The following is a 27,052-nucleotide window of genomic DNA, read 5'->3' as shown; positions in this document are numbered from 1 at the left end:
GATGTGTACTCATCATCGCACAAAAGTGCGGAAAACATTTGCAGATTGTCTGCTCGGTTAAATCAAGTGATCATTGGAGTGTAATCACATATGCTCATTTCGTCCTCTCAGGTGCGACAACTGAAACTGAGCTATATGGCTACCTAAAATGAAGGCATAAGAGAAGCAGATAGCAGTCAAATGTCCACACAAAGGCCACCGAGAGTCTCTCGATTAATCCTCGTCACTGTCGCTATGCGTTGTTACAGCACACTGTGTGTACATGGCCCTCATCATCATCATCATCATCATCAAATAACATTAGCAGCCAGTTTTGTACTCATCTGCTACACAAGCAGTTGATCAGCCATGAATGCTCGAAAAAAGTGGTGTATGCATGTGGGCAATCTAGACAGACCTGCAACGCATACTCCTCCAAGACCCAGATATCAAAAAACTGGGTGTCATCAGCGATGGCTTAGTAGCCATGTTGCCAGATTTGGTTTGCTGGCTGAGATTGCACGGTCTGAGAACCACTCATATTGCTGTCGCTGAGGTTCTGTTGATGTTCCTGGGAAAGGCCTGCCTGTGCATCGTGGTGCAAGTTTGGGTACCCCAAAGCTCCAAGATGTGAGGATTGCTGAGTCTGACGAAACCCGCCATGCTGATTCTGACCTGGATAGTTACAGAAAGTGCTCGTCGGAAGAGCAGACATTGCTCTCGAATCGGCACCATGGATCCACATGGCAGGGTTTTCACTCTGGTGATAATGACCACCTATATTCAGAGGCTTATACTGGAGAATCAAAACTCTGTAGTATTTGACAAGCAAGTATGTTTACCTGCTGAAGAGGAATGTGGTGGCTCGCTTCCCTGTGCTGCAAGCTCAATGCTTCATCAAGTCCAATCATCGTGTTAGTTGAAGCAGTTGTATGGTTGAGTGTGTAACCCCCAGGTACGTTAGCTGAGCTTCCAAATCCTCCATAAGCAGAGCCTATAGCAGAAGCCTGAGGTAAGCTGGCCACAGACAAGCTACTTCTGTATTGTGGTTGCGAATACTTCATGCCTGCACTGGGCACTGCAGGAGTAGATTGATGGAATGGGCTGTTTGCGGTGAATGCTTGGTGGACAGAAGGCAAGTAGGCGTAGCTATGGGGTAAATAAGGGTAGCTTATAATATTGGCAAAATGGCCTAATGGAAGAGCCGGCTGAGAGTAATGGTGTACAGGAAGATTTTGAGGGAATACGAGACTCGTGAGCATGGTGGTGCTAGGCAAGGATTGTGGAGTTGATTGAGCATCAGAGAACACCCCTGGCTTCAAAGCCTGCATAAAGATACTAAAGTAAGATCAATAAGAAAATCAAGGTGAACCCTTCAAACAGTAGTTTACACCTTCTAACCAAGTTAACAAGGAATACAGGTTAACTGGATGCAGCAAAAAGCAATCTGACCGACCATATTCAACAAGTTCAGATTGGTCACAAGGTGGTCAGGACCAGCCAGGTCCATACAGGCATAAAAATTGATTTGTGTGCCTTCTACCAACAGCTAGCCTAAGATTGAAGAACTTCAATGACCGAGAAAAGTTCGTGGAGCACATAGAAGTTAAAAAGTATAATTATTCAGATTGGAGCCATTAATGTTAGGACTGTTAAGTGGGCAAGCCAACTTTACTCATCACATTTTGGCTTGCTAATGCTCCACATGAATATATTGGCTACAAGGATGTGAAATTTACTTCGTATCAGGTAAAGCTTATCTTAGGTTTAAATGAATCAGTTCTTTATTTCAAAGTTCTAGAACATCGACCTTCCTTGGAAAATATGGTTTGAATAGGATCAGGTCAAGTACAAACATTAAGTGAATGCAAAAAAAAAAAAGAATATTAAGAAAAGATTAGCATGAAGTACTACTACTTCTAAACTTGTTCGCATGTGTGTGTGGATACACACACACACACATGTTGTGGCTACTCATGACCATCTCCTTCACCAAGTTATAAATCAACATTCAAGCAATCACACGAAAACAGCTAGTATAATGATTAAGAATTTATGGCAATAGTAAATACCTCAGGCATGGAAATCTTTGACCCACTAATAGATGATTCTGTTGTGCTATACCTCGTAGGCAATTGACTGGATAGTAAGCAGAGGAGACAAGGGAAGGTCAAAATCCCGAAGATGTGGAATGCTTGCTGCTAAAATACTGTTTTGCAGAGTATTGGGTTGCTGCTGCATGGAAACTTCAAAGGTAAGAAAATTTATACAAACATAACCCTTGCATAGAGAGATTAATCATATGAAAATGAAACTATTAAAATGACAAGTATTGAAATTAGTGGTGAATATGGAATCAACAGAAGACATTAAATATTTAAAAGATGATATGTCCATGGTACACATTATGTATTTAAAAAAACAATCATTCAAAGGAAATGGGCACACTTCTCCCCAAAAAGATATTCATTTCAAAATACAAGAAAGAAAACTTTAGATGTAGCATTGAGACCACAAAGTCCTTAAAAATTTTCTAAATTCCAGCTTGTAAATAGCATTCATACATGATATAGAATTACAGCAGGACAAAAAACATGATACAAAACTATTTAGGCTTCCACAGTAAAAATGACAACAAAAAAATTCGTAGTGACCATTTCAAATCATAGATAAGTATAATATATAGAATATCTTTGCATCTATAACTCTGGCTAAAAAATTTGTTAATTTCTTATTTAGCAAACTATATCACAACAAAAGGTAACAGTTAGTTCACAAGATTGCAAATGAGAACCTTCAAGTATGTAAAAACATTCTTTCGTTGTCCTAGATAACATGTCAAATTCTTAATTAGTTGATAAACTCACACAATAGTTGAAAAAGGGCAAAAGAATGGACAAAAGATTACCATTAAACTTGACAAATGGGAAAGATTTTGCATTTGTGTATTTCCTTGTGGATAGGTGTAAGTTGTAGCATTTGGTTGTGTACAGCTTGAAATTGCATAACTAGATCCAGATGGAGAGTTGTACTGAAGCCCATATGTAGTATCCAATGGATCATTCCTCACCATTTCAGGTTGTGAAGTTGAAGGTTCATCAAGATTTTCTGGACCAGCATGAGATCTAGAAGCTACATTCTCAGTCAGCATAGGCTTAAGCCGTTGGTTACTGTCACTCTCATTTCTGTCAAAACATGTATGCCAAATCAGACTGAAATTGTACATGAAAAAGACAAAAGATGCTAACACTACCTTGCATCTGAATTGGCGATTCTAGAAGCATCATCAATGACCGGAGTCACTTCCAAGTTGCTTTCTAGTGGCTTTGATGGAAAAGACCCAGCAAATGCACCAGATCCAAAACTACCAAAGCTTAGATATGCACAATCTGCATTTGTAACCCGTAAATGGTTCGGGATTATCACTGCAGGACTATCTTCAATAGGTTTTGTGCTTGTCTCTTGTAAACTTAGTTGACTAAAGTCTGCAGCATCTGAAGAAATCTCCAGGATGACATCCTCAACTGCTAAAGAACCTAGTCACAGAAAGACAGATATCAACACAGGGATAAAAGGATCATGTTTAAATACATATTACTGAATAATTTCCTGGAACAGGAAAAGAACCTCATAATAGAAAAAGAAAGAAAAAAAAAGTATCATGCTCAAAGGTATACGCTTGTATTTGCTCCTGTAACTACAAGAAACAAAGCTTAAAAAGAGATATTGTGCTAAATGTCGACTGTGTATTCTATCTTATTGATCAAATCAAAATTATATATTAGACAAGAAGAGGGGGCTAATTACATATTACCCTCTGTACTTGAACCCTTATAGCATCATGATCTATGTACTTCTAAAAGTTACATTGAGCTTTCCATAGTTATGAAATTGCAAAAAATCACTCCATTTTTAATAATGCCGTCTAAAGCACTGACGGAAGATGCTGCACATAACATCACGTGCTGAAGTGACACCAAACTGATAGGCAAATTGGTCATTTCACTCATTACTTTAATGGTAGAAAGTGGCGATTGGCTTAGGGTGGCCTCGTCGAATCCAGCATGTCCTAGTGGCAAGGCATGGTTCACCATTGCCGCTAAGGTCATCCTCCTCAAGCCCCTCCTCACTGCCATACAGCCCAGCACCCGCTACGATGTCCTGTTCCTGATCCTCACCCACGCCACCTTCGGCGTTCGCAACACCCACATCGTCCTCCGCACACTTGTCGCCTATGGCTGGTTCGACATCGAGACTTAGATCGACGACTAGGCCATCTTCCTCCTCCTCCCAACTTCCCTTCGCTTGTCCCCCTACGCGACGCCACTCCTGTGGCTCACCACCTCGCCGCTGGAGTTCACCGCCTTCGTCCTCTTCTAGGTGGCCCAGCTCGTGCTGTTGTGGAAGGGGATGTATGGCATTTGATCACTACAGAAGCTCTTAGCTCCCATTGTTCGCCGCTTTGCTCTTAGGCTAGACTTATAGCAATGCCAGTGGATTCGGCCCCATGCTCTCTTCGTCGCTTTGTTTGTCTCCACCCGAGTTCTAAGCACTCTTCTTCCCATTGGTCACCACCAACATCAACAACTGCATGACAATGGCTCTCACTACGCTAGGAGCCAAGCGAACTAGTTGGCAAGGTAACTGAGCCTCCCCCTCCAAACCCCATCCAACTCTCCATGATCGACGACATGCTCACCAAGCAATTCGCCATCCTAGGGATAACCCTCGTCGTGGGCAACACCAACATCCTAGCAAATATGGTGGCTTCAACCAACGTCAACGATCATGAGCCGAATAGCTAACGTGCTGCTCACGGACTACTATGTAGTGCGACGGATAGAGCTCGATATGGAGCTCTGTCATGGTCCGAGCCTGATGGGATAACTGGCCTATCGATTTCATTTGGCCCAAACCACTAATCAAAATGTTTAAACTGAAGTTGATAATAGTACACTCATCATATCCTTATAAGCTAATCTTAATCTTGCCCACTTCCGGTATTACAATTCAAATGAAATTGATAGGCCAATTAGCCTATCAAGCCGAATCGTGACATTTGGTATTATAGCCTACCTACTATTTGGGCATGGTGAAAGAGCTCGAATAGGAAAAGACTACCCGTGAATGGAGTCAGAAGACTTGTCACGACATGGAGCCACCAATAAGCTACACCTCATATGCATCATGCTAGCATTTGATTTGAGATATGTTGGGCATTGATGAGGACGTCAAACCCTTAAGTTTGGAAAATTATAACACCCCGATTAGTCTCACATCGAAAGATTGGCTTATAAAGGTCTAATGAGTATACTACTATTAACTTCAGGTTAAGCATTTTGACCAATGATTTGGGTCAAACAAAGTTGATAGACCAGTTAGTCAATCAAGCTCGAGTCATGACAAGCTCTACTCGAGCAATGCGATTGGTAGGTACTACTACACTAAGGGATAGAACGTGGTGAACATAGTGACAATCATAGCCAGCCACATGCCGATAGTCCCTTGCTTCCTTCACAAGGTGAGAGTGATGAAGTCTGTACCAAGAGTGGTCGTCTTTGTACCATTGAATTAATAGATGAAATGACTGTTTTGCCCATTAGTTTAGTGCCAATTCAACACATGATATCACATGCAGCGTCTTCCATCAGTGCAACAAAGGGTGTTATTAAAAATGAAGCGATTTGTTGCAATTTTATAACTATGGGGAGCCCAATGTGGGTGAATCCATCAAACTTGACCAAACCATTAACAAGCAATCCCAACGTGGGAGGCTTTAGTCAGGGAGATGCAGAAATAGTGCTTCAAGACCCATTACGGGTCCAAGGTCTTTTGTTCTGCTTGACAAATGTTATTTTAGCACAAGTTTTTTCGATTCTTAAAAGGAAATAGTTTGAAAAGGTTCAATTGTACGAGATGAATTTCTAGGTGCAAAGATTCCTTAACATCAAGTTGGTAAAAAGCGTCGAAGTATTGTTGATCCATACAATTATGTATGATCAGAAAATCTATAAACTTTTAAAAGTACAAGGACCACAATGCTACAAGGGTTCAAGCACAGAGGGTAATATGTAATTAGCCCCAAGAAGAGAGCCCTTAGGAGAAGAGCCAAGAGCATACTTCATAAATTCACAATCAACGTAGTTAATAGATCACGTAGATGATTGTTTTATATACCTCCTAGATGTTAAAAGTTAAACATATTATCTTATGGATAATAAATTAATAGGACACTCACACACAAACTCAAGGATGAAGAGAGGAAAACTGAGGCAACAAGTACCTAAGTTAAGACATGCAGTAGAAAGAAAATACATGGTTGAATCAGTTCACAGTGGATGGGATGGAACTTCTTTATATATGAATATGCAAAAGAGAAGTCAACGTTCCATCAAATGAAAATATTGGGTTTAATTTGTTTGCAAGGAAGTCGAACCACAAAGCACAAACTTTCATGCTTCTCAAAGTAATCACAAATTTGGAGTCCAAATGCAGCATAAATAAACAAAAGAAGTGGATGATAACATAAATATAGACAATGCAGATACTAGAACCATTCATGAACTGTCAAATTTTATAATCAATTGTTCCATCGAGCACACTGAATCAGAGACTACACCAACATGTCAACTTGCTTTCAAAAAATAATTATAGATTAAAAGTGACTACCAAAGCCTGCAACAAAAAATTGACTTTTCTTATATTGTAAACTATTTAGAACAGCAAATATCCATGGTGAACAGGAAAGAGGAACAAGTTTATAAAAGATCAAAATTTACCTTCATGATGATCAAGGTCGAGCCTTTGAGATGAATAGGAATTTGTACTTATTAATAAGCCCTCATTTATATGGGAAGCACCTTTGGAAGTGTCTACTTGTATCTGCCTATCAGATACAGATGTGGATCTGGATTCTGCTGGCATAATTGGAACATTGAGACTGTCCTCTAGATTGTGGATCTCTTCCAAATGAGGATCTACATGCAAATGAGTTCCATCATCAACCAGACTAGATGATGCCAGTTCTAATGAATTTGCATAACCAGTAGAGACACCAGACATTTCTGGTGTAGTTGACACACTCTCCATAGGTTGCCCATCAATTAGGGACCATCCATCATCAACATTATGCTGACCTTCAGCAATTCGAACATTATGACTAATCTCCAAAACATGTGTAGATTCTTGATGGGATTCTAACTTTTCATCTAAATCTGATGGAAGAACTGTGGCTGGCGATTGCTTGGCTTTGTGATGTGACATTTTCAACATGTCTGCATTTTGTGCCATGTAGGACTTTTCACTTGCCATAACAGGCATGCTGGAAGGTTGACTTTGAGGTCTACCCATCTTGACAATGTCAGCCATAGAAACATGTCCTGGCCTCCCCAACCAACTGTTTTGGAAGACAGATGAAGATTGCATGGGCATAGAAAGCCCACCAGTAATGTTTGTTGATTGTATCACATTCCCCTGAGGAACAGACTTGCTGCAAGAAAATGAAGCCACAGAAGAAATTTACATTAAGCATTGCATCAGGACAAAAACATAAACAACAACAAGGCCTAATGTCCCAACTACTTGGACAGCTACATGGATCTTTTTCCCACCATTGAGCTTTCTTCCTAACCAAGTACAAATCAATTACAAATATAACAAACAAAGGAGATAAAAAGTATATCAAACTTGATCACTTGTGCATCTTGTAAACAATGCAAACCAGGAATCCGTTTATAGAACACATTACAAGGATAGGATCAATAGTACAACCAAACGATAACTTAAAGCAAATCTTTATTCAGTTTGTTCAGAGAGTAAAAAATTTTCATCTTGATCTGGAAACATGCAACTCTTAACCTATAAACTGAGAAGTGATCACCTAGGAATTGTTGGCCTTTGAGTAGGACTACTTGATACTGTGGCAGATTCCAAAAGCAACGAGTTAGGAAGAGCATTTGTACCATTTTCCTTCTTGTGATTTGGTTTACCCTTAAAAGTCCCATAGTCTACAAGAACACAAAGGAGGGAAAAAAACTGTGAGCAAGTACAAAAGCAAATGCAATAAATTTGCATTCTTGGACACAGATGAAAAACCATAACTTTAAATGGTCATACCAGTAGAACTAGACTGGGAAGAAGTACTACGGGCACCACGGTCAGTGCCAACCCTAGTCCCATGACCTGAACTGTTATTAACTGTTCGAGACCTGGATTCTGGAGGTTCTCTGATCTAAAAAGTATGAAAAGGATCAACAACATCATGAGGTGACCGGACAATGTAAAATAACAGGAACTATGTGACAAAATAACAATGTTTAAAGCTGAAACACTAAAAGTCAAAAACAAAACTAGTAACAAAAAAAAAAAAAATACAATTTTCAGAATTTCAATAAAACAAATGATCATTAATAAAATATACTCTAGTAAAAATGTATTGCTAAGGTCACAAAGAGTGAATTAAGCATGTTGAACAGTTATACTCAACAATCCTGGAAAAGAGTCAACAAGAATGATTTTGCCAACTCATGACCTCGCGAAACCAAAATCAATAGATGTGAAATTCATGACTGTGACAGATGCTTGACAAACACCTACAAAGCTATAAGAACTGCTGGACTTTTAAAACAAGTCAAAAGCTTTTTAAATAAACAAACAAGGGATGAACAATGATCAGAGATCATAGGTTGGTTCAGCATGATCTGCAGAATTTATCTATAAACAATGCATAAACTGACCTCCTTTTTCTTTTCACGCTTGCTCTTCACCTCATGGAAAGTATCTGCACCATGAATGAACACTAATTTAGATGTGCGTGCACTTAAAACAATAGACTAGGAAGCACATTAAACAATAGTTTGTCAGTATTTTTGAGCTACGATAGCCACCATTCCATTCGCAAGATAATGATCAACAAGAGAGACATGCATAAAGAATTACTGCAATTTGTTACCAATCATAATTTGCATATTCACAGCAATCCACACTTCCTGTTGTTAATTCTTAAAGTATATCCTATTATTTCACACACTAGTGAGTGATAAATTAACATTAAAGCATTACAACCAGATAGCTGTGGACACTAACAGACCACCGAGAACCAAAACAAAGCCACCATCTTGCATGCCAAATGACCTTCCAAAAGATTAACCTAAAAAGGAATTGAACTTCTTTTCCATGTTCCTGAGTTATATTTGGGTCTTTAACTACTGCATCGAACCTGAAGTGGAAGAGATTATGACATCTCATGTTACTGTCAAATCGGATGAGGGAAGACAATTGAGCTAGTTTATAGGGCAAGATCTAAGCATTTTTGGCAGTAGTCAGGCACATCTAGTTAATGGTCAAGTAAGCATACTAAGGATGAATCGCGATTGGTACATCCCACCCATACCATGTAGACCTAGACAGAATCACTCGGTGCTCCAAGAGCCTAAGACCCATCTTCATCAAACAATGTGCTAAAATAACTTGTTCCTTTGTTGCTCTTGTAAGATTGACAAAATCAACAGAAGAAGAAAAAAATTCAAATTTGCTCTTCAAACACACATAGGATGTGAATAACAAATTTAACTCCTCTAGAAAATGCATGAGGAAAACAAGCATCAACATTATATTCAAAGATAATCAGATGCCAAAAGAGAAACCTAAGCAGATGTTGCTACACGAAACTCAACTAATTAACCTATATTAGGTTCAGTTTCCAGGTACATTTAGATAGCACAATACTGAGAACGCCCAGGGTAGGTAAATGAACTCTCTCAACCCTACCTATTCGGGAATCTAAAGGCAAAAAGTTTCCTCTCTTATTCTTTACTGGGCCAAACAGTACGCTAACCTAACAAACGAAAAATTCAGAGAACGACCATGGCACCTTATTAAATAATCAAGAATGCAAGAACGTGAAACCGAGAGGGAAGGCCGTATCTTCACCTTAGATCGAAGGAGAAACGATTACTGATACGGAAAACTCCGACCTACTGTCCCTTTCATCTCAGGCCCAACCGAGTAACCGACGAAACCCACGACACCATCTTTATCGCACGATTTCATGAGCAAACAGAAGAACTAAGCACAACCGGGCAGGAAAGAAACGAAAAAAAGGGAATCTCAAGGGGGGACACCTTGGGCGAGAAGGCGGTGGACAGCCTCATTAGGGTCCATATTGCACTCCCGGAGCATCGCGTAGATCTCCGGCTCGGGACAGTGAACGATCTCCCTCAGGCTCTGCACCAGCTTCCTCGACCCCGTCGGGATCGGGGCAGCTGCTCCATTCGCCCTGCAAGCTCCGTTCATCTTCTCGTTCCCCTTCCCCACGCTCTCGCTCTCGACGAGCTTCTCTCCTCTCGCGCAAGAGGACAAGGAAAAGAGGGCGTCGTGATTCGGCGGCCTTAACCCTCTTCGGCCGCCTCCCCACCTCGTATATATATGTACAAGCCTCGCCAAAATAATAGTGTTAAGATAATCGTCGCGACGAGAGTTACGAAGACTGGGAAGAAACAGCCTTTCTCATTTACACACAGAAGGTGTGCTTAACTTCGTAATAATCGTCTTCATATTCACACTCCTCTTGTGCTAACGATCACGACTTAAGTGTTCTCTTATTATTTGACTTATTTAATATATATATTACAAATTATATATACTAAAAACTTATAATAATATTTAAATACTCTTCACTTATTTGATTGATGTACTACTCTACAGTTAAATACTCTAATTGTTACTATAATAATCGTACTCACTCCATAATGTCTGTCTTCAAATCATGTTGCTAATTGGATGACCAAACACCTCTACTTCCGCCACTTGTCTTGCTCGGTGCAATTCCACCTGCATCGAGTTGAGGAAGACAGATAGATGTCAATGACATTTGAACTTACAGTTGGTCACATTGCTCCACTTTTAAGTAATCAAAGGATGACTGTGTTACGGTGACATTAAGAGAAAGATACACTTCAAGTCATTGGACCTCTCGATCATGCTTTATTTTCTTAGCTAATTGTGATGAGCTAAATCACGCATCCCATCTAGTTTTAAGAACATAAATCAGATTGAAGTGATAAAGGAGGTTTGAAAGCAGCTAAATAATATTGAAAATGCAGAAAAAGGATGGATGATGAGATAATCTTGCACCTGAGTAAGAAATAGTCATGGGTTCATTCACCATCTATTGAATCAACAGCAGATAATTTGTTCCACCCATCATCAATCATCGTCAAGGATATCAAATCTGTGGCATAAAACTTGTCATATCAGCATCAATCACAGTGTTTCACATATCTGTTGTATACTGCATAATTGAACTTTGACCATTTTCTTAACACACGCAACCATATTAAATGTTGAATGCCTTGTGCACCTATTTTACTTCCTTAATAAGCAAGCAGCAAGCAAAACATGCAAAATAGCAATATTAAGGTAAGATGATTACAGTTCGCATGCCACGATTCCACACTCCCATTACAAGATATTATTGGTATGAGTTCATTAAACATGGTGTTCTGCGGCAGTATCTGTCAGCTTCTCATGTAGTCAAGCAGATATCATATGCATTTTTTTTACTAAGCAGAAGCTTTTTTTCTCAGAAGATGGTCAAAACTGAGTGTGTTGATCTTTGCAGCAAGTATAAAATCGTTTTCGGTGAGCCCTCCTGACAGACCAACGCAAGGACCATGTTAACAGAACTGGAAAAAGGCGGTTAGAAAAAGAATCTAGCTGCTATAATATTTCAATTTCAATTTCATGAAAGCGATGATATGCTAAGTTGCCAAAAAAGTTCTAGTAAGAAGTAAAAGGCACAAGTGCTTCTATCAAAAACCAAAAGACAAGAAAAAAAACAATTGTGATTGGTAAAGTGTTTGACTATCTTTGTCTCCACCATTTCCTTCGTAAACAACAGCTTGAAAGTTTTAAAATGAACTTCAAAGAAGGCACTACCGTGAAAATTATCGCTTATCAATGCCACATGCAATAAGAGATTGATATCCAAAATTTTAACAAAAGATACTACATTCATCCACCATATCCTATTTCATTAATAAATAGAATTGTGAAAGAAATCACAACATTATAAATTCAGATACAAAATATAAAGACAGGAAATAATAGCTGAATTGAATCTACTTTCATTACAGTATCATTTGTTCAGGTCATAATCGAAGAATTTTCCTAAGCGTTTAATTCATATATGCATCCAGGGAATACTAAATATCTTCAAGGTTCAACGCAAATGCATACTGAATCGACCACGTAAGGAAGCTCAAATGATTGCAATCAGATGAATTCAAGCAAAGATACCAATAACTAACTTGAAGGGAGCTTAGACACTTGTAACAATAGACACCAAACAATTCTGACAACTCTTCCCCCTTCCTAGTTGTCAGAATTGTTTGGAGTCTATGGTCCCTTTATTCACATATGCCTTGTGCTGGATGCTTAAATTTTGAAAATAAGGTAACAATAGAAAACTTACCAGCTGAGTGAGTCCACAAGTCAATTTTTACATTATTCCAACCAACCAGATGAAGGTCAGGATGATGACCTGAGAGAAGAAAATGCTCCCAGTGAGGATATATCTACCCCAATAAACACAACGATGACATATAGTTTCAAGTACTTCAAAAATATTATAGAATGTCAAGAGAGACTCATGATTTAAAATTTAAACTATTAATATGTGTGGTAGTTCTAATTTACCCTTCACAAACAAACCAAATGTTAACTCATAACAAATAATCTATAAGAGTCTGAGACAATACACCATATATTATCAATAAGCCTACAATATACAAACATGAAGGTATCAATTTAACATAGGTCCAATTAAAGAATCACTAATTAATTTGTTTAATAGGTCAAACTAAATGCTGAGGACATTCGTAGTCATTTTATTAAAACTCTTAGCAGGCTGTTCGAGTAATTTTCTGTTTTCAAGATCATCCTAAAGGCCAAATCTAGTGCACGAGGCTCTTACCAATGCAAGATATTTGCATTGATCTTAAATAAGCAAGAAAACTTATAAGTCTGAATAAGCACATATAAACTACACATAAACACATTGCATATGTCTATACATATTCGCAAATATGTGCATATGCATTGGGAGAATTCTGTACATGTAATGTTTGGAAAACTATAAATGAGCAATGCACAACAAAAGGTCCTGACACCACCTTCTGCCTCTGCAGTATTCGCTACAAGCTGAAAGAACTCCAATCCTTTGGTAAAACTCTTCACTTTCCATGATCGATGCAACTTCAGGATGCCTCCTTCACATACCAAGCCCCATCCTTGCACCTATTTTAACATAAGAATCAAAAATATGTTTTGCAACTCAAATAGAAAGAAGACTGGTAAGGATGTTGGTTAGTGGCCTGTTTTTATTGTTTATTATAACTTCATATCTCATGAATGGATATGTTGCGATACATTTTTCCCTTAAGAAGAAAAAGAAATAAAAATAGCCCAAAGGGACAGCCTGAACCTGAACAAGGAGTTCATTGGCTGATTGTTCTGACATAGCTCGTATATCCTTTGAGTTGCATGGGACACATTTCTTGCCAGCTAAATCTGCAGCTTGAGACACGACAAATATCAGATGAAATGAGAAAAGTATGACCCTATTTCCAGAAATTACAGCATAGCAAATATGTCTGGGAATCATCAAGAAGGCAGCCCAACAGAAATCCCAACTACAGAAGGGTATCAATGCCCGGGAAAGCATATTGTAAAACACTCATGGTAAGCCGAATACCCACTAGGAGATTTGAGCACAAATACAAAAGCATTTCATATTAGAGATGGCAAAGTCCATGTTATGATGCTAACATTTTAAAGGCTTCTCATGTAATATCACACAACAACAGAAAACTTTCTAAACTTCAAAAAGCTGAATTCAAGATCTGCCCAAGAATATGTCTGTGCCTGACTAGTAAATATTTGAAAGTACATTTTGGTTTTGCAATACAAGATTACAGGCATAGAGAGAGGCAACACCCACCTTGGGGTAAAGAACAAGAACAAAAACCATGGGTAAATCTCCTATTTGATGACACGTTAACATGGCCTGTATGCAGCTTGACAATCCAACAATCTGAACTGCATGAACATGAGATAAACTTTTAGATAAACAATGAAAAGGAAAATAAAAAGACATGGTCTCACTGATAACAGCTCCTGGATAACATATAGTAGCAAGCTGGTGTCATATGCCAGCCACAAGTTCATTCATTCGAGTACATGTGACACTGGTGACTTCCAAAAAACAACAAAGAAAGGAATGGATAATGGAGGAACTGAAAGATCATGTCAATCGTATCAAGCTTTGGGTGGGAAATAGGTATATGTTTGTCCACACTCAAGTGAACCATTTGTTGGATCGTGACAGATGTCCACTCGATAATGCTTCATTATTTTGGTTTGTATTGGGACAATAGTCAAAACATAAAAAATCAATTACAAGCACCGAAAGAAACATCCTTTAGTCTTTTAAAAGTGATGTTTGAGAGGTACAAAGAAAACCATATGCCCCGTAGCATGCATAACTCAGCTCCAATGGTCAGTAGTTGGAAATGTTGGCTTCTCTCTGTACTGATATGTACATGAATAATTATTTTAAGGTCTTGGAACCAAAATGTTATGCATCTAGAATCAATAAAATTCACAGATTGCTGAAACCGAAGTGGTGCAATTTAGATACTTTCTTTAGACACAGTAGTGTGTTGGATCCACATGGTGGGAAAATCATATGAATGCATTCTCAACAGTTAAAATACATATTTCCGATGCTTTGGACGAACTGTTGTATAGTTTAAATTTTAATATCAATGACAGGAGAAACCTGTGAATTATCACAGATATTGATAAAAAAAAGAAGGAAATCACATGGAACTATGATCACAGTAGCAGAAGTTATCATTCACAAAATAAAACCAATTGGATCCACCAAGTGTCCTAATCTTTAAGTAAAAGTCATTATTGATAGTCCAAGATCACAAATATTGATTGATATGATATCCATTTCTTTGTTGAATAGATAGACTGGCTGAAAACACCATATCTACACCATGCAGTAAAACATTGAGAAGACCCTAAGCAAGTAATAGTTGCCTGGGAGGAGTCAAATCCTGTTTACATAGTAACTGAAAGCGGAAAAGAAGGTACTATCATGCCTATTGATATGCATCTTTCATACGAAAACAAATTTTCCATAGTAATTGATAATTGTTCCTTCATTGTACTTAAGCGAGCATACAGAGGCAACTCACGGTGATATTCCCTTCGCGGGAATTAACACGATCAGACATGAGACGGACGAAATTAGCACACAAAGGTAAACAATTTTGAGAATCAAAGATGTGCACTTTGCCTCCTCAATGAAATCATATATATAATACCGAATACAAAAGATGATAAAAAATCAACGGCAGAACAAGACAGCTCCATCGTTCCATATATTTAATCGAACACCTTGTAAGCAGTTTCAAATTGCACTACAAGCAGCTCTAACAGATTCCTTTTTCTTCCAGATCGAACCTAGATAAAATTTTCGCGAAGCGAGAGAGAATAAGCATACCATCCATGACCCTGGAACGGTGCCTTGGCTCTCAGAAGAGGAACCTGTGAAGCGACGGAAAGAGCCGGAGTAAATAAGAGGGTTTCAGAGACATCGGACGGGAAAAAATCTCTCATAAAGGGAAACAAAAAGGAAACAACAGGGCAGAAAAGTAATGACATTGGCGAGCGCGAGCAATCGCGTCTGCATCACCCGAATCATCGCTGCAGTGAGTTCGGGTCGAGTTCGAGTGGTGGCGAATGGGCGGAAAAGACGCCACTTGAAGCCGTGGCGAGGAGCACCGCACAGGGGAGACGACGGTCTAATGGGCCGGATCTGTTTGCAATTGCGGGTAAACCCGATTAGAACGGATCAGCTTTCTGATCCGACAACCCGACGGTTGATGCCATCCGATAACCCGGAAGACAAGAACATGTGGACCGCTTTAGGCAGCAACTTAAGGTTAAACCACGTCGAGTGAGTGTTCTAAGCGGTCGAGCCACTTAGCTTACACGTGGCGATGCCTCAAGTCCCGATGCCTTCCTTCAGCTTACACGTTACTGGATTCCTCACGGCATCCCAGTATTGAAAGTAGTGTTACCCAAAACACGTACCCCCACTTGTTTACCTCTCGGGGCCCACCTGTCGACCCACGCCTTTGGTGTGTGCCCTGCAGAAGAGGCCAAACGAAAGACGGATGGGACCCACTACCTGGCGACTTTGGGTCCCGATGTTAATTGCATGCAAGTCCAATATTCTCCTTTCAATTTACCTGTCAACACATGAGCTGCCCGCAACGTTTTCCCTCTTCGTGATTCCTGGACGCTGCGGACCCCATCGCGGGTCCAAGTTCAACATTCAATTAAGATGCAGGTGGATCAGTGAGTAACAGAATAACGATTAGGGAAGTATTGATATACCCGGTCCTTTTCTTCACACGAAAGCCACATCACAGTTCTCATCCCCGAATCGTGGACCTCGTGTGCACACACCAGCGAAGATATCTCATCCAACGATTCTTATCGTTTCAAACGAAATATCGGACGGTCGATACCGCAGTATATACTCCCTCTAATTTCTTTGGTTTCTTCTTCTATATAAGGACGCGACTCAACTCGAAGACTGACAGAGCAAGACGGGGGCTGGTTGGATAACGTTGGGAGCTTTCCCTTCAGTCCCGATTCCTCTCATCGGTGAGTAGTTGCCTCGGATCCTTTTGCCACGATTTGGTGTTTCTATGTAGATGATTGTGTTCGTCTCGATCGATCAATCGATTCTTTACTCCCGATTTCTTGCGGGCGATCTCTTCTTCTTTCGACATTGTAATACGCTCACGCTTTAGATTGTGAAATACTACTAGGGTTTTATTTCCTTCTTTTCGATCGTTAGGCGATCATGGTTACCGGACGTGGTTTACTCCCGGCTGTTGTTCTGCTTTCGATCCTTCTGCTGCCTTCGATTCTTCCGGCATCGGCCGATGGTTTGGTCAGAATCGGGCTGAAGAAAAAGCCCTTGGACGAGAACGATCGGTTCGCGGCTCGGCTCGTTCAGGATGGGAGGCGTTCGATCTCCCGGAAACATGGCTTTCGTCTCAAGAACGGGGAAGATGTTGATATTATTTCTCTCAAGAACTACATGAACGCGCAGTACTTTGGGGAGGTCGGCATCGGCTCGCCCTCACAGAAATTCACCGTGATCTTTGATACCGGGAGCTCGAATTTGTGGGTTCCCTCTTCCAAGTGTTACTTCTCGGTGAGTCGTTTCTTGGTTTGTTGTACAACCATGAAACAGTTTGCTTGTGAAAGAACAGATGTTGATAATTCTAACGATGATCATGGGTGTTGGCTGTTGTAATTTTTTTAACAGATCGCTTGCTTTTTCCACTCGAGGTATAAGTCGACTCGATCAAGCTCCTATCAGAAAAATGGTTAGTCTCTGGTTTTTGTTACTTGGTTTGTATAGCTTAAGGTTGTTTTATTTGCTTCAGTCGTTTACATTATTATTTCGTCTTTGTTCTTTTATTGTATTTAAACTCCTTCCATACTCAGCAGTGACAAAATATTGGACCTTATTTGGAAGATTGACCATGTTGCTGTTCTGTCTTAATTGGCTAGTTGATTATTGAGTAGTTAAAATTTGGTATATGTGGAACATGATAGAGAAACCATGTTACCAACATGTAAACTAGTCGACACTTGGGCCACTGTGTAGCAGATTAACAGTTACTGTGCATAAACTTACTCTTGGCGGTAGAGTTAAACTCAGTAATGTTGCAACCCCTCGATTATGAGACCTTTTTGAAGGTGATTCTACCCTAATAACCATTAACATGTTTGAAAGGCCTCTGGAATCGTGATCTTGTACCATATCTCATACAGCATCCTTATTTGTCAGGCCAAATGCATATAATAGTTTATCCTCTTTGGGCTACACATTTGTGATCAGGGTATTCATCAGGTTGTATGCACATCACCAGTCATTTTTTGGGTTATTAATTTTCCTTTGACCTATGTTTTATGATTTACACAAACTCATTGTAGAAGTTGCAGCTAACATCAACATGCATTACCTCTGTAATGTCAGTTCCTTGTCTATTCTCCCGCTTTCTGATCTTCATTGTCTTGCATTCATCATTTTATCTGTATTTCTTTCATCCATCTAATAAATTAGATGTTAACACTTAGTTGGGTTATCCTCATCAGGCAAGTCTGCAGCTATTCATTATGGATCAGGATCAATTTCTGGTTTCTTTAGCCAAGATCATGTCACAGTTGGTGGCCTAGTTGTTAAGTCTCAGGTTTGTAATTTTGAGTGTATTATCATTTCAGATTTAGTCAATAAATGTTTTTCTTGAGGTTCTTAGATTTACAAATAATAAACTTGGTACAGGACTTTATTGAAGCTACCAGGGAACCAAGTGCCACGTTCCTAGTGGCAAAGTTTGATGGCATACTTGGACTTGGTTTTAAGGAGATATCAGTTGGGAAAGCCGTGCCTGTGTGGTATGACGGCTCTTACTCTCTCTTGTTCCTATCTAAATAATATGATTTAATGATTATTTATGCAACCTTTTTTTATTTACTTTGTCATGTTCTCATTTTTGTTTGATAATGTTTCTTTTTCTTCTTATGAATTATGATTACAATTATTTAAAACAGTACTGAACAATGATTGTTCAAATGAACCTGTTTGGTCAACTCTAAAATTATCAAATAAAGAAAAGGTGGAAATTGCACAATTAACTCAAAAGTAGAATCCTCATGTGTTGAAAGCTCAAGACAACTTGAAAGGTTCACTGGCTCTACTATGCATTTAAAAAGTTGTAGCATAGAGATTAAGATTCCATTATCTATTTTCTAAATTTGATGTCTCTTAAATTGTTTTCAGACCAAATCTCACTAAGTGATTACCAAGTGATAAAATTATAGCATTATACCGGGAATAGATTTTTTATGACTTCTTCGACAGAAAGTTGATTTTTCCTTGCTCTGAAAAAAGAAAATATTATCATCATGAACTTTTTGTCACTGAGAGATGTATACATTTCTCCAAATTAGTGAGACCCATTCTTGTCGTGTACATGGCTTGTGGTTAAATGCAGCTTCCTATTTGTTCAGATTGTCCATTTCTCTAGTAAAGCCTTCGATAAGGACATTGTGGCAAAATGCTAAGCTTTGTTATAAGGCCACTGCCGAAATGATGTAACGTTGTTATGATTTTGCAACCTAGTGTCTGATGCCTATTCACAATACTTGGTGCCCAGGAGAAACTGAAATAATTTTCTTTGCTAATCTTCTTGAAGGAAGAGGTGCAGTATAAGTGGTTAATTGCCATTAATGCCCATTATTTTGTGGCACTTTACAGTCATGTGTGCTGGAGGAATGAAAACGTAGTCTCACTGAGTCTTCTTCATGTTGAGCTATAATGTGCTTTACTTCTGGATCCATAATTTCTTCTTCTCCATATTAGAGTTTCGGAGAGAGTGGGTGGAGGTTTCTTCTTGTGTCTGTCAGATTTGTATTTTTATGACACAAATCATTAATGTAAGTGAGAGTGGAGCTTAGTTGGCTAAAGTTATCTAACTTTTCCTTATGCGCAGGTATAATATGGTCAAGCAAGGTCTTGTTAAGGAACCTGTTTTCTCTTTCTGGTTCAACCGACATGCTGATGAAGGGGAAGGTGGCGAAATTGTTTTTGGAGGGGTTGATCCAAACCATTATAAGGGCGAACACACATATGTTCCTGTAACTCAAAAAGGCTATTGGCAGGTTACCTCTAAACCCTGTTTACTTTTCCAATCAACTGAATGCCCAATGTGCACATGGTCTGCCAAGTCTGTGAAATATACCAATTCTTTTCCCTTTTTTCATTCACAGTTTAACATGGGAGATGTACTTATTGGAGGCGAATCTACTGGTACATCTTGTGGATATTTTTGTTTGGTGCGGTCATGATCTTATTCTTCTTTCCTAACTTATTGTGCATTTTTCAGGATTCTGTGATGGTGGTTGTGTGGCTATTGCAGATTCAGGAACTTCTCTGATTGCTGGTCCAACTGTATGTATAATATATGGTGACTTACTTAATTAGCAAAACCCATCTTCTTTCACCTGTTTATTTCTGAAAATATACTTTATGCTAGGATATGCTACAGTATTTGTTCCTGATAGATATCTGCTTAAATAATTCAATGTTACATCATTGCGATATTTCTAATGTCATGTTGATACAATTCTTTTATTCATGGAATTTACTTTTTTTTATTGCGAAGAGACACACTTTGGTCCTTCTAGGTGTGTAAATTTGCATGTATGATTGGCACGTTATATTTAACCTTAGTAATCCAACTTATATATCACATCTGTTGTGCTGATGAGGCTGTGCATTAGTTTCAAGTCATTTTTAAAGAGTTGCTTGCTGCTCTAAACTTGGGCATTTTACTTTTATATATTTCATTTGCAGTCTATGTTGCTTGCTTTGGTGTTTGCATGCCCAAGTAGTCATTGTTGGTGATGCTTCACTTGAGCATCTTAGTTGCAAGAAGCTGGGTTCGTGATTGATCAAAATTTTTTGCAATATTATAACTCATGGTTCTGATGCTTTTTGTTTTCTTTTTATTTTCACTAGTCAATTTTTATTTATTTTTTCTGAGCAAAAGAACTCATTTTTGGCTGGGTTGGTATGGCTGCTTGTTAGTAGAATTGTTTGTGCTTTCATTAATTATGATAATTCACTTTGAACATGACATGAGATGCTATTTGACTGAGTTTACAAATAGAATCAAAAGCTGTTGTGCGCGTAGAAGATCTAAGAAAACCCAATCAAAGGATTACTAATATGTGAATTTGAGATTGTGGGCCATTCTTGTGCCAATATTTCATATTTGTTGATCTTTTTTTTTTTCTCCGGTGACACTTTATTTTTCAAAATAAATTTCAAGCTTCAGTTGAAAAGTTGGTCTCTTACAGTACCCTCTTTGTTTGCATTCTTGAAATGCGGATCAGACAAGACTCTGTACATTATCTCTATGGAATATATGATAAGAAAGCTGACAAACTCAAACTCTTATGTTTAATCTAGCAGTATACTTTGAGTTGTTGCACAAATGGTTCATTTGCTTTGTCCAGGATTGCGTTTTTTGTGGGACTTGATACATGGAGTAGTGTGTTACTTGATTGATGGTATTTGTAATTACCTGTCTTTTTCACAAAGGTACTTGCATGTGTAATAGGATTACCAAGATTTTTTTTTTCTTTTTCAATCCTCACACTGCACATGAACTGCCAAACGAATTACATTTATCAGATACATTTATAGTGTGTATATGTAGTAATTCTTAATGCAAACCCATTAGCTGTAGTGTTTCCTTTTTTCTAGACTACCAACCAATGATTGATATCTCCGGTACCTTTCTGCAGACCATTATTGCAGAAATTAACCAGAAAATTGGAGCTTCTGGTGTTGTTAGCCAAGAGTGCAAAGCGGTAGTGGCTCAATATGGGCAACAAATTTTGAAAATGCTGTTGTCGGAGGTTTGCATCATTTGTTTCATGCTTGTGGTGATTGTAGATAATCTCACGGACCATCTGATTATTGAGTGCTGATCCTATTTGATTTTGTAGACTGAACCAGCCAAGATTTGCTCTCAGATTGGTCTGTGTACCTTTGACGGAACTCGAGGAGTTAGGTTAGTAGTCAATCACTGATAAAAGTTTAATGTTTTCTTGGGGTTTAAAAATGCATCTGTTTCTTGTACTCAATTGTTTTTCACATCTAAGCTTCCATTTTTTTGGTTTATATTTGTGTTTGCAGCATTGACATCGAAAGCGTGGTGAATGAGAATGCCGATGCATCATCTGGTGTGCAGACCAATAGTATGTGCGGTGTTTGTGAAATGTCAGTTGTGTGGATGCAAAACCAGCTGAGACAGAACCAGACGCAAGAACGAGTGCTGAACTACATTAATGGGGTGAGTTCATTTTGAACCATGTGATGCGCAATAAAGACGGACGTACGAGTTAGATCATGTCTTGGGTTTCATTCCAGCTATGCGAGCGGCTGCCTAGTCCCATGGGAGAATCATCAGTAGACTGTGCTGCCATTTCGTCCATGCCTGGTGTCTCTTTCACTATTGGAAATAAAACATTTGAGCTTGCAGCAGAACAGGTATAGTTTGGTTCTACATCATTACTAAGCTCTTGGTATTTACTTTTTTGATTAATTAGAATGTTTCTGATGGTTGTTTTCTCAGTCTTGAACATATAATCAATCAATCCACCTTTGTTTATTTAATCTCACCATTAACCTTTTGACATGCGTGTTTTTTGGGGTTTGCAGTACATACTGAAGGTTGGTGAAGGTGCTGCAGCACAGTGCATTAGTGGGTTCACAGCCTTGGATGTGCCACCACCTCGTGGTCCCCTTTGGTGCGTCCTGCATTTTATCGTCATGTCATATTTGTAGTAAAACATATTCATCCTTCATCCTTTTTTCTAAACTTACGGAGTTGCAGGATCCTGGGAGATGTTTTCATGGGAGTCTATCACACTGTATTCGACTACCGCAACTTGAGAGTTGGGTTCGCCGAAGCAGCATAGAAAACAAACAGATATGCCCTTGCACTTCGTCGATATACTAAAACCCTGTTGTTCGTTTCATAAGAAGGCAAAGACAGTCCCATGTATATAAGATGTGTGTTTTATCTAAAGTTCCACCTAAACAACAACCAGTGATCTATTACGATCCTCTACGGACACCTTTCCATGATTGTCTACCGTGCAAAACCAAGATGGTGACTAAAACCAAGATGGTCTACCGTGCAAAACCAATTTATGAATCCGAGAGGAAGTCAGTCTTACGGGAAGGAAGACGTCTCTAACTATTCATAGACTTGTACGTACTGACTGCGTGTTGAAGCAAGCAAGCAATTTTATCGGGAAGGCGGAAGAAAAATTGTGGTCATCAAGGGAGGGAGATGGCTTATTGGGGTTCATGCACCGAGACGGTCTAACATCTAGCTAGCTAGCAAATTCGACCGACCTTGGGACTCGTGGTCAAGCATCATCTCCACCCACCCATCGTTTTTGCCACCATTGATTGTCCTTCATTCTGACTAAATCTACTCCTAAGCATAAGATCCATTTGATCCTCAGCCGAATGAGGTATACGCAGTAATCTCACACTAGACGACAACAACAACAACAACAACAACAACAACTTGAAATCATCCCGTCACAGACAAGACGGATGATCGATTCTGATCCATTAGTAGGGTATTCGTATTCATTCTTCTTGATTATTATTATTATTTTATTCAATTCTAAATTCAATGACTATTTATTTAGTAGGTACCTATCCATACGTGACTTAATTACCTCACCTTTTACATGATTTATAAGCAGATTAAATAATAATAATAATCGATTAATGTTGTTACCGGCTCCTACTTGGGTTGGGCCGATCCATTGTGTTCCTCTGCGGCCTCTCCTTCCACGAAGACAGAGAGAGAGAGAGAGAAGTCGACGCGGTTGACGGGTTCGCTCACGTGAGACGCGCCGCAACGGTCGGAGGCGGTGGGCTTACCCTTCATCGAGGCCGTCTCATCCTTGATACGAGACGCCCCACGGACGGAGCCCCCCAACTTTTGACGCCCATCATCCTTCTCGGTCTCCTTCACGTCCTCCTCTCCTCCCCGCCTGCCACGTTCACCTACTAAAGACTGCCCCAACTCTCCCTCTCCTGCTTTTAGCTCTCTTCCTCGTAGCCCTCCCGGTGTTGGTTTCCTTTTGGTCATGGAGGAAGACGGCCGTAAAGGACGAAGCTTAGAGCTCAGTGGTTCAGCTGGCGTGGTGGATGAGATGGATTTCTTCGCCAAGGAGGAGAAGGAGCGAGCGAGGCCGGCGTCGGCCACGGATCATGGCGTCCCCCATCTCGGTCTGAAGAAAGAAGATCCGGCGGCCGTTAATGTCAGCGATCCAATCTTGTTCGTTTGCTGTCATTCAATATCTCGGCTCGTTGTTCTAGTCGTCTAAAGAATCCATCTTTCTCTTAGATCGGCTTCCAACTATTTCCCGAAACCTTGGAACGTGATCACCCGACGGTACAGCAGCAATCGCCGCCTGATGAGGATAACGATGCTAAGCGCGTGGTAAGAGCCCAACTATTGTATTCACGAGGAATTGGATCGTCGGTATGAATCCTTGTTCTCTATCTGTTTCTACCCAAACTAGGTAGAAGCGATGCAAGCCGAGCTCGCACGCACCAACGAAGAGAACCGGAGGCTGAAGAACATGCTTAGCGACGCCACCAACAACTACAACGCTCTTCAAGTCCATCTCATCCGGCTGATGCAGCAACGAAACCTGAGCGATGGAAACACGCAGTTCCATGAGGTAGCATCTCTGTGGTGCTGATCTACGGTGGTAATTTGGTAGAGGGAGCAATTGCAATATTCTCATGTTGCACTTGATCTTCCATCAGGTCACCAGCGAGGCTGACGAGAGACGAGAAGAAGGTGGAGCTGTAGTTCCACTGCAGTTCATCGATCTCAGACCAGCCTCGGTGGTCGATGAAGAGTCCCACTCGATCACAGATGAAGGAACTCGGCGACGTCGCTCTTCCTCCCCAGCCGATCTGGCGCCTTCCAAGAGCTCAGAGCAGGAGCACGAAGCAAGCACGAGGAAGGCCCGCGTCTCCGTTCGAGCTCGGTCCTCTGCACCGATGGTAGAGCTTCCCTTCCCGTCTGTGTAGTGCTCGTGTTCGATCGTAGTCGCAGAAACTGTTGTTTGACCAATGACCACCTCTAATTCATGTATATAGATCGGCGATGGATGCCACTGGAGGAAGTACGGGCAGAAGATGGCGAAGGGAAACCCCTGCCCTCGAGCTTATTACCGGTGCACCATGGCCGCCGGTTGCCCAGTTCGCAAACAAGTAGTACTTTGATCTTCTTTTACGTATAACTATCTGAACTCCATCGCTATTAATGCGTCACGGCATCAAATAGGTTCAGCGGTGTGCCGAGGATCGATCGGTGTTGATAACCAACTACGAGGGGACTCACAACCATCCTCTTCCTCCTGCAGCCATGGCGATGGCATCCACCACCTCGGCGGCGGCGGCCATGCTGTTATCCGGCTCCACGTCGAGCAGTGAAGGGGTGACGAACCCCAGTAATCCGCTTGCCAGAGCTATAATGCCTTCCTCGTCCGGCGTGGTCACCGTCTCGGCGTCGGCTCCGTTCCCGACCGTCACCTTGGACCTCACTCGCACATCCGGTCCCCTGCCGGCTTCGTCGTCGCCGCGGGTCTTCGGCCAGCCGCCGCACAACCAATCCAAGCCACAGTCGGTGGCTGACACGGTGAGCGTGGCGACGGCGGCCATGGTCGCGGATCCTAACTTCACGGCGGCGCTCGCCGCTGCCATCTCCTCGATGATGGGCCGGAAAGGCGACGGCGGCACGCATCAAACGAGCGACAGCAAGTGATTCGAGGATCGTGTTGGCACGCAAACAACTCATCAAACTTGTCGTTCCTCGTTCTTCACTGTTCGTTCACATTTCTCTTGTCCATTCTCTTCTCTTCTCTTCCCTAATTAATCGAGTAGGTGGAAGGAGAAAAAGAATACGCATCTCTTCTGTTCGCTGGAAAGAAAACAAAAAAGTACAGCCACAATATTCCTTTTCTTTGGATTCTTATGGCTGGCGATTGGATTCATGGATCGGTGGCGATGTACGTGCACGATAAGATCGAAGGTGTCGACGCACGTCAACCGCGCGGCCGCAGCCGTGGGGATTTGACACGCCAAATCCGCCGCGGTCAGACTGCCTGCGAGGGGAAGAGTTACTCCAACTCAGCTGGAGATAAAACCAATCGAATGGCCGGCCATACAATGAATGCTACCACTGGCACGAGAGACAAATCAACGAACAACACATAGTCGTCGATCGGTGAAAGGGAGAGCTGTCATGAAATCGTGATCGATGTTGATGGCAGCGACCAGAGAGACATCAACTATTGCTCGTCATTGATCAAACCCTACATAAATAAGATCAAACTTTTCTTCTACTGTTCTCTATCTCATCGACTTACCAGAAGAGAAGATGAACAGATCAGTGGATCTCATGTGTTTTCTTCATTCAAACATATGAGTGTCTATTTTTGACTTCCCAGGATGATCTGATGGTTCAGCCACCTTTGTTTGTGCATCGACTCAAGTCCATTTCAGGGCTTTGATGAGCTTTGTGACTTGAATTAGCGTTGTTGTGTAGAAACTCTAACCTGCACCCCATTATTGCTTCTTTTTAATGATATTAGTCAACTTCGACATGTTTGGTAAGCGTTCCAATTCAATCGTAAGTCGTCATTCTCGCATCAATCAATGCATCGAACAGTCCATCATGAATTGACAACGAAGAAAGCTTCAAGAAATCATCAAAACCAGCATAATGTTCAACACTAGCTTGCTTATTACATACATGTCAAGCAAGTAAGCACGAAACAACAAAATGCTGAAGAATAAATATATAGGATAATCTAATCCCAACCCAATAGAAAATAATAAAAAAACTTAAAATGATAAAACTTTAATTAGGACTTGTGAACATAAGTCGTCTTCTCGTGCCAAAATATAACCTATGTTGTCATTACTTATCGCCACCTACCTCACTACTATGTCTTTCTCTCTTCTCCTCTTTCTTTTCTTCTTCAACATCTCTTTTTTCTTCATTTTCTTCCACCTTACTGCTCCTCATTTTCTTCCATGTCAGTATATCGACATCGACATATATATATATATATATATATATATATATATATATATATATATATATATATATATATATTATAGAAGAGTTTGAGGTAATTTAGATATATGTCGTGTGATTATTATTTTATATTATGCTTAGAATTGTATCACCGTGGGTTGACGAAGATTAGCGAAGGCTTTGTCTGTCTCTAACCAAATCTATCCTAAAAGGATAAGGTAAGACCTATCTAAGTTTCACAAATAAGACAAAGTTGG

The 27,052-nt window shown here is 40.3% G+C and overlaps 4 protein-coding genes across 5 annotated transcripts; 2 read left to right on the top strand and 2 right to left on the bottom strand.

Annotated features, from left to right (window-relative positions):
• Positions 1-57: 57 nt before the first annotated feature.
• LOC135633894 (uncharacterized) lies at positions 58-10,382 on the bottom strand. Of its 2 annotated transcripts, none has more exons than XM_065143867.1 (10): positions 10,101-10,382; positions 8,715-8,758; positions 8,095-8,209; positions 7,859-7,985; positions 6,759-7,468; positions 3,233-3,515; positions 2,888-3,164; positions 2,104-2,214; positions 822-1,304; positions 58-739 (listed from the first exon to the last, which is right to left on the bottom strand). In XM_065143867.1, the coding sequence occupies exons 1-10, from the start codon at positions 10,270-10,272 to the stop codon at positions 458-460; spliced, it is 2,604 nt and encodes an 867-aa protein (XP_064999939.1). In that variant the 5' UTR covers positions 10,273-10,382; the 3' UTR covers positions 58-457. The 2 variants fall into 2 exon arrangements, with proteins under 2 accessions (XP_064999939.1, XP_064999941.1); XM_065143869.1 differs by having other exon boundaries at positions 2,104-2,211.
• A 932-nt stretch (positions 10,383-11,314) lies between these two features.
• Positions 11,315-15,840, bottom strand: LOC135633895 (pterin-4-alpha-carbinolamine dehydratase 2, mitochondrial-like). The gene is made up of 7 exons (XM_065143870.1): positions 15,713-15,840; positions 15,554-15,597; positions 13,979-14,076; positions 13,463-13,548; positions 13,152-13,275; positions 12,452-12,520; positions 11,315-11,629 (listed from the first exon to the last, which is right to left on the bottom strand). The coding sequence occupies exons 1-7, from the start codon at positions 15,752-15,754 to the stop codon at positions 11,541-11,543; spliced, it is 552 nt and encodes a 183-aa protein (XP_064999942.1). The 5' UTR covers positions 15,755-15,840; the 3' UTR covers positions 11,315-11,540.
• Positions 15,841-16,587: 747 nt separating this feature from the next.
• LOC103979758 (aspartic proteinase oryzasin-1) lies at positions 16,588-22,781 on the top strand. The gene is made up of 14 exons (XM_009395959.3): positions 16,588-16,725; positions 16,922-17,284; positions 17,399-17,459; positions 18,235-18,329; positions 18,422-18,534; positions 19,632-19,800; positions 19,909-19,948; positions 20,025-20,089; positions 21,451-21,564; positions 21,655-21,719; positions 21,845-22,001; positions 22,079-22,198; positions 22,370-22,458; positions 22,545-22,781. The coding sequence occupies exons 2-14, from the start codon at positions 16,928-16,930 to the stop codon at positions 22,627-22,629; spliced, it is 1,530 nt and encodes a 509-aa protein (XP_009394234.2). The 5' UTR covers positions 16,588-16,725; positions 16,922-16,927; the 3' UTR covers positions 22,630-22,781.
• Positions 22,782-23,502: 721 nt separating this feature from the next.
• Positions 23,503-25,715, top strand: LOC103979759 (probable WRKY transcription factor 31). The gene is made up of 6 exons (XM_009395960.3): positions 23,503-23,997; positions 24,084-24,179; positions 24,262-24,423; positions 24,512-24,754; positions 24,851-24,964; positions 25,038-25,715. Exons 1-6 carry the CDS (start codon positions 23,824-23,826, stop codon positions 25,515-25,517), a joined length of 1,269 nt encoding a protein of 422 aa, XP_009394235.2. The 5' UTR covers positions 23,503-23,823; the 3' UTR covers positions 25,518-25,715.
• Positions 25,716-27,052: the final 1,337 nt, after the last annotated feature.

This window comes from Musa acuminata, chromosome BXJ3-3 (assembly GCF_036884655.1).
Source record: "Musa acuminata AAA Group cultivar baxijiao chromosome BXJ3-3, Cavendish_Baxijiao_AAA, whole genome shotgun sequence".
NCBI classification, from domain to species: Eukaryota; Viridiplantae; Streptophyta; class Magnoliopsida; order Zingiberales; family Musaceae; genus Musa; species Musa acuminata.
This window is presented reverse-complemented; position numbering and strand designations above follow the sequence as displayed.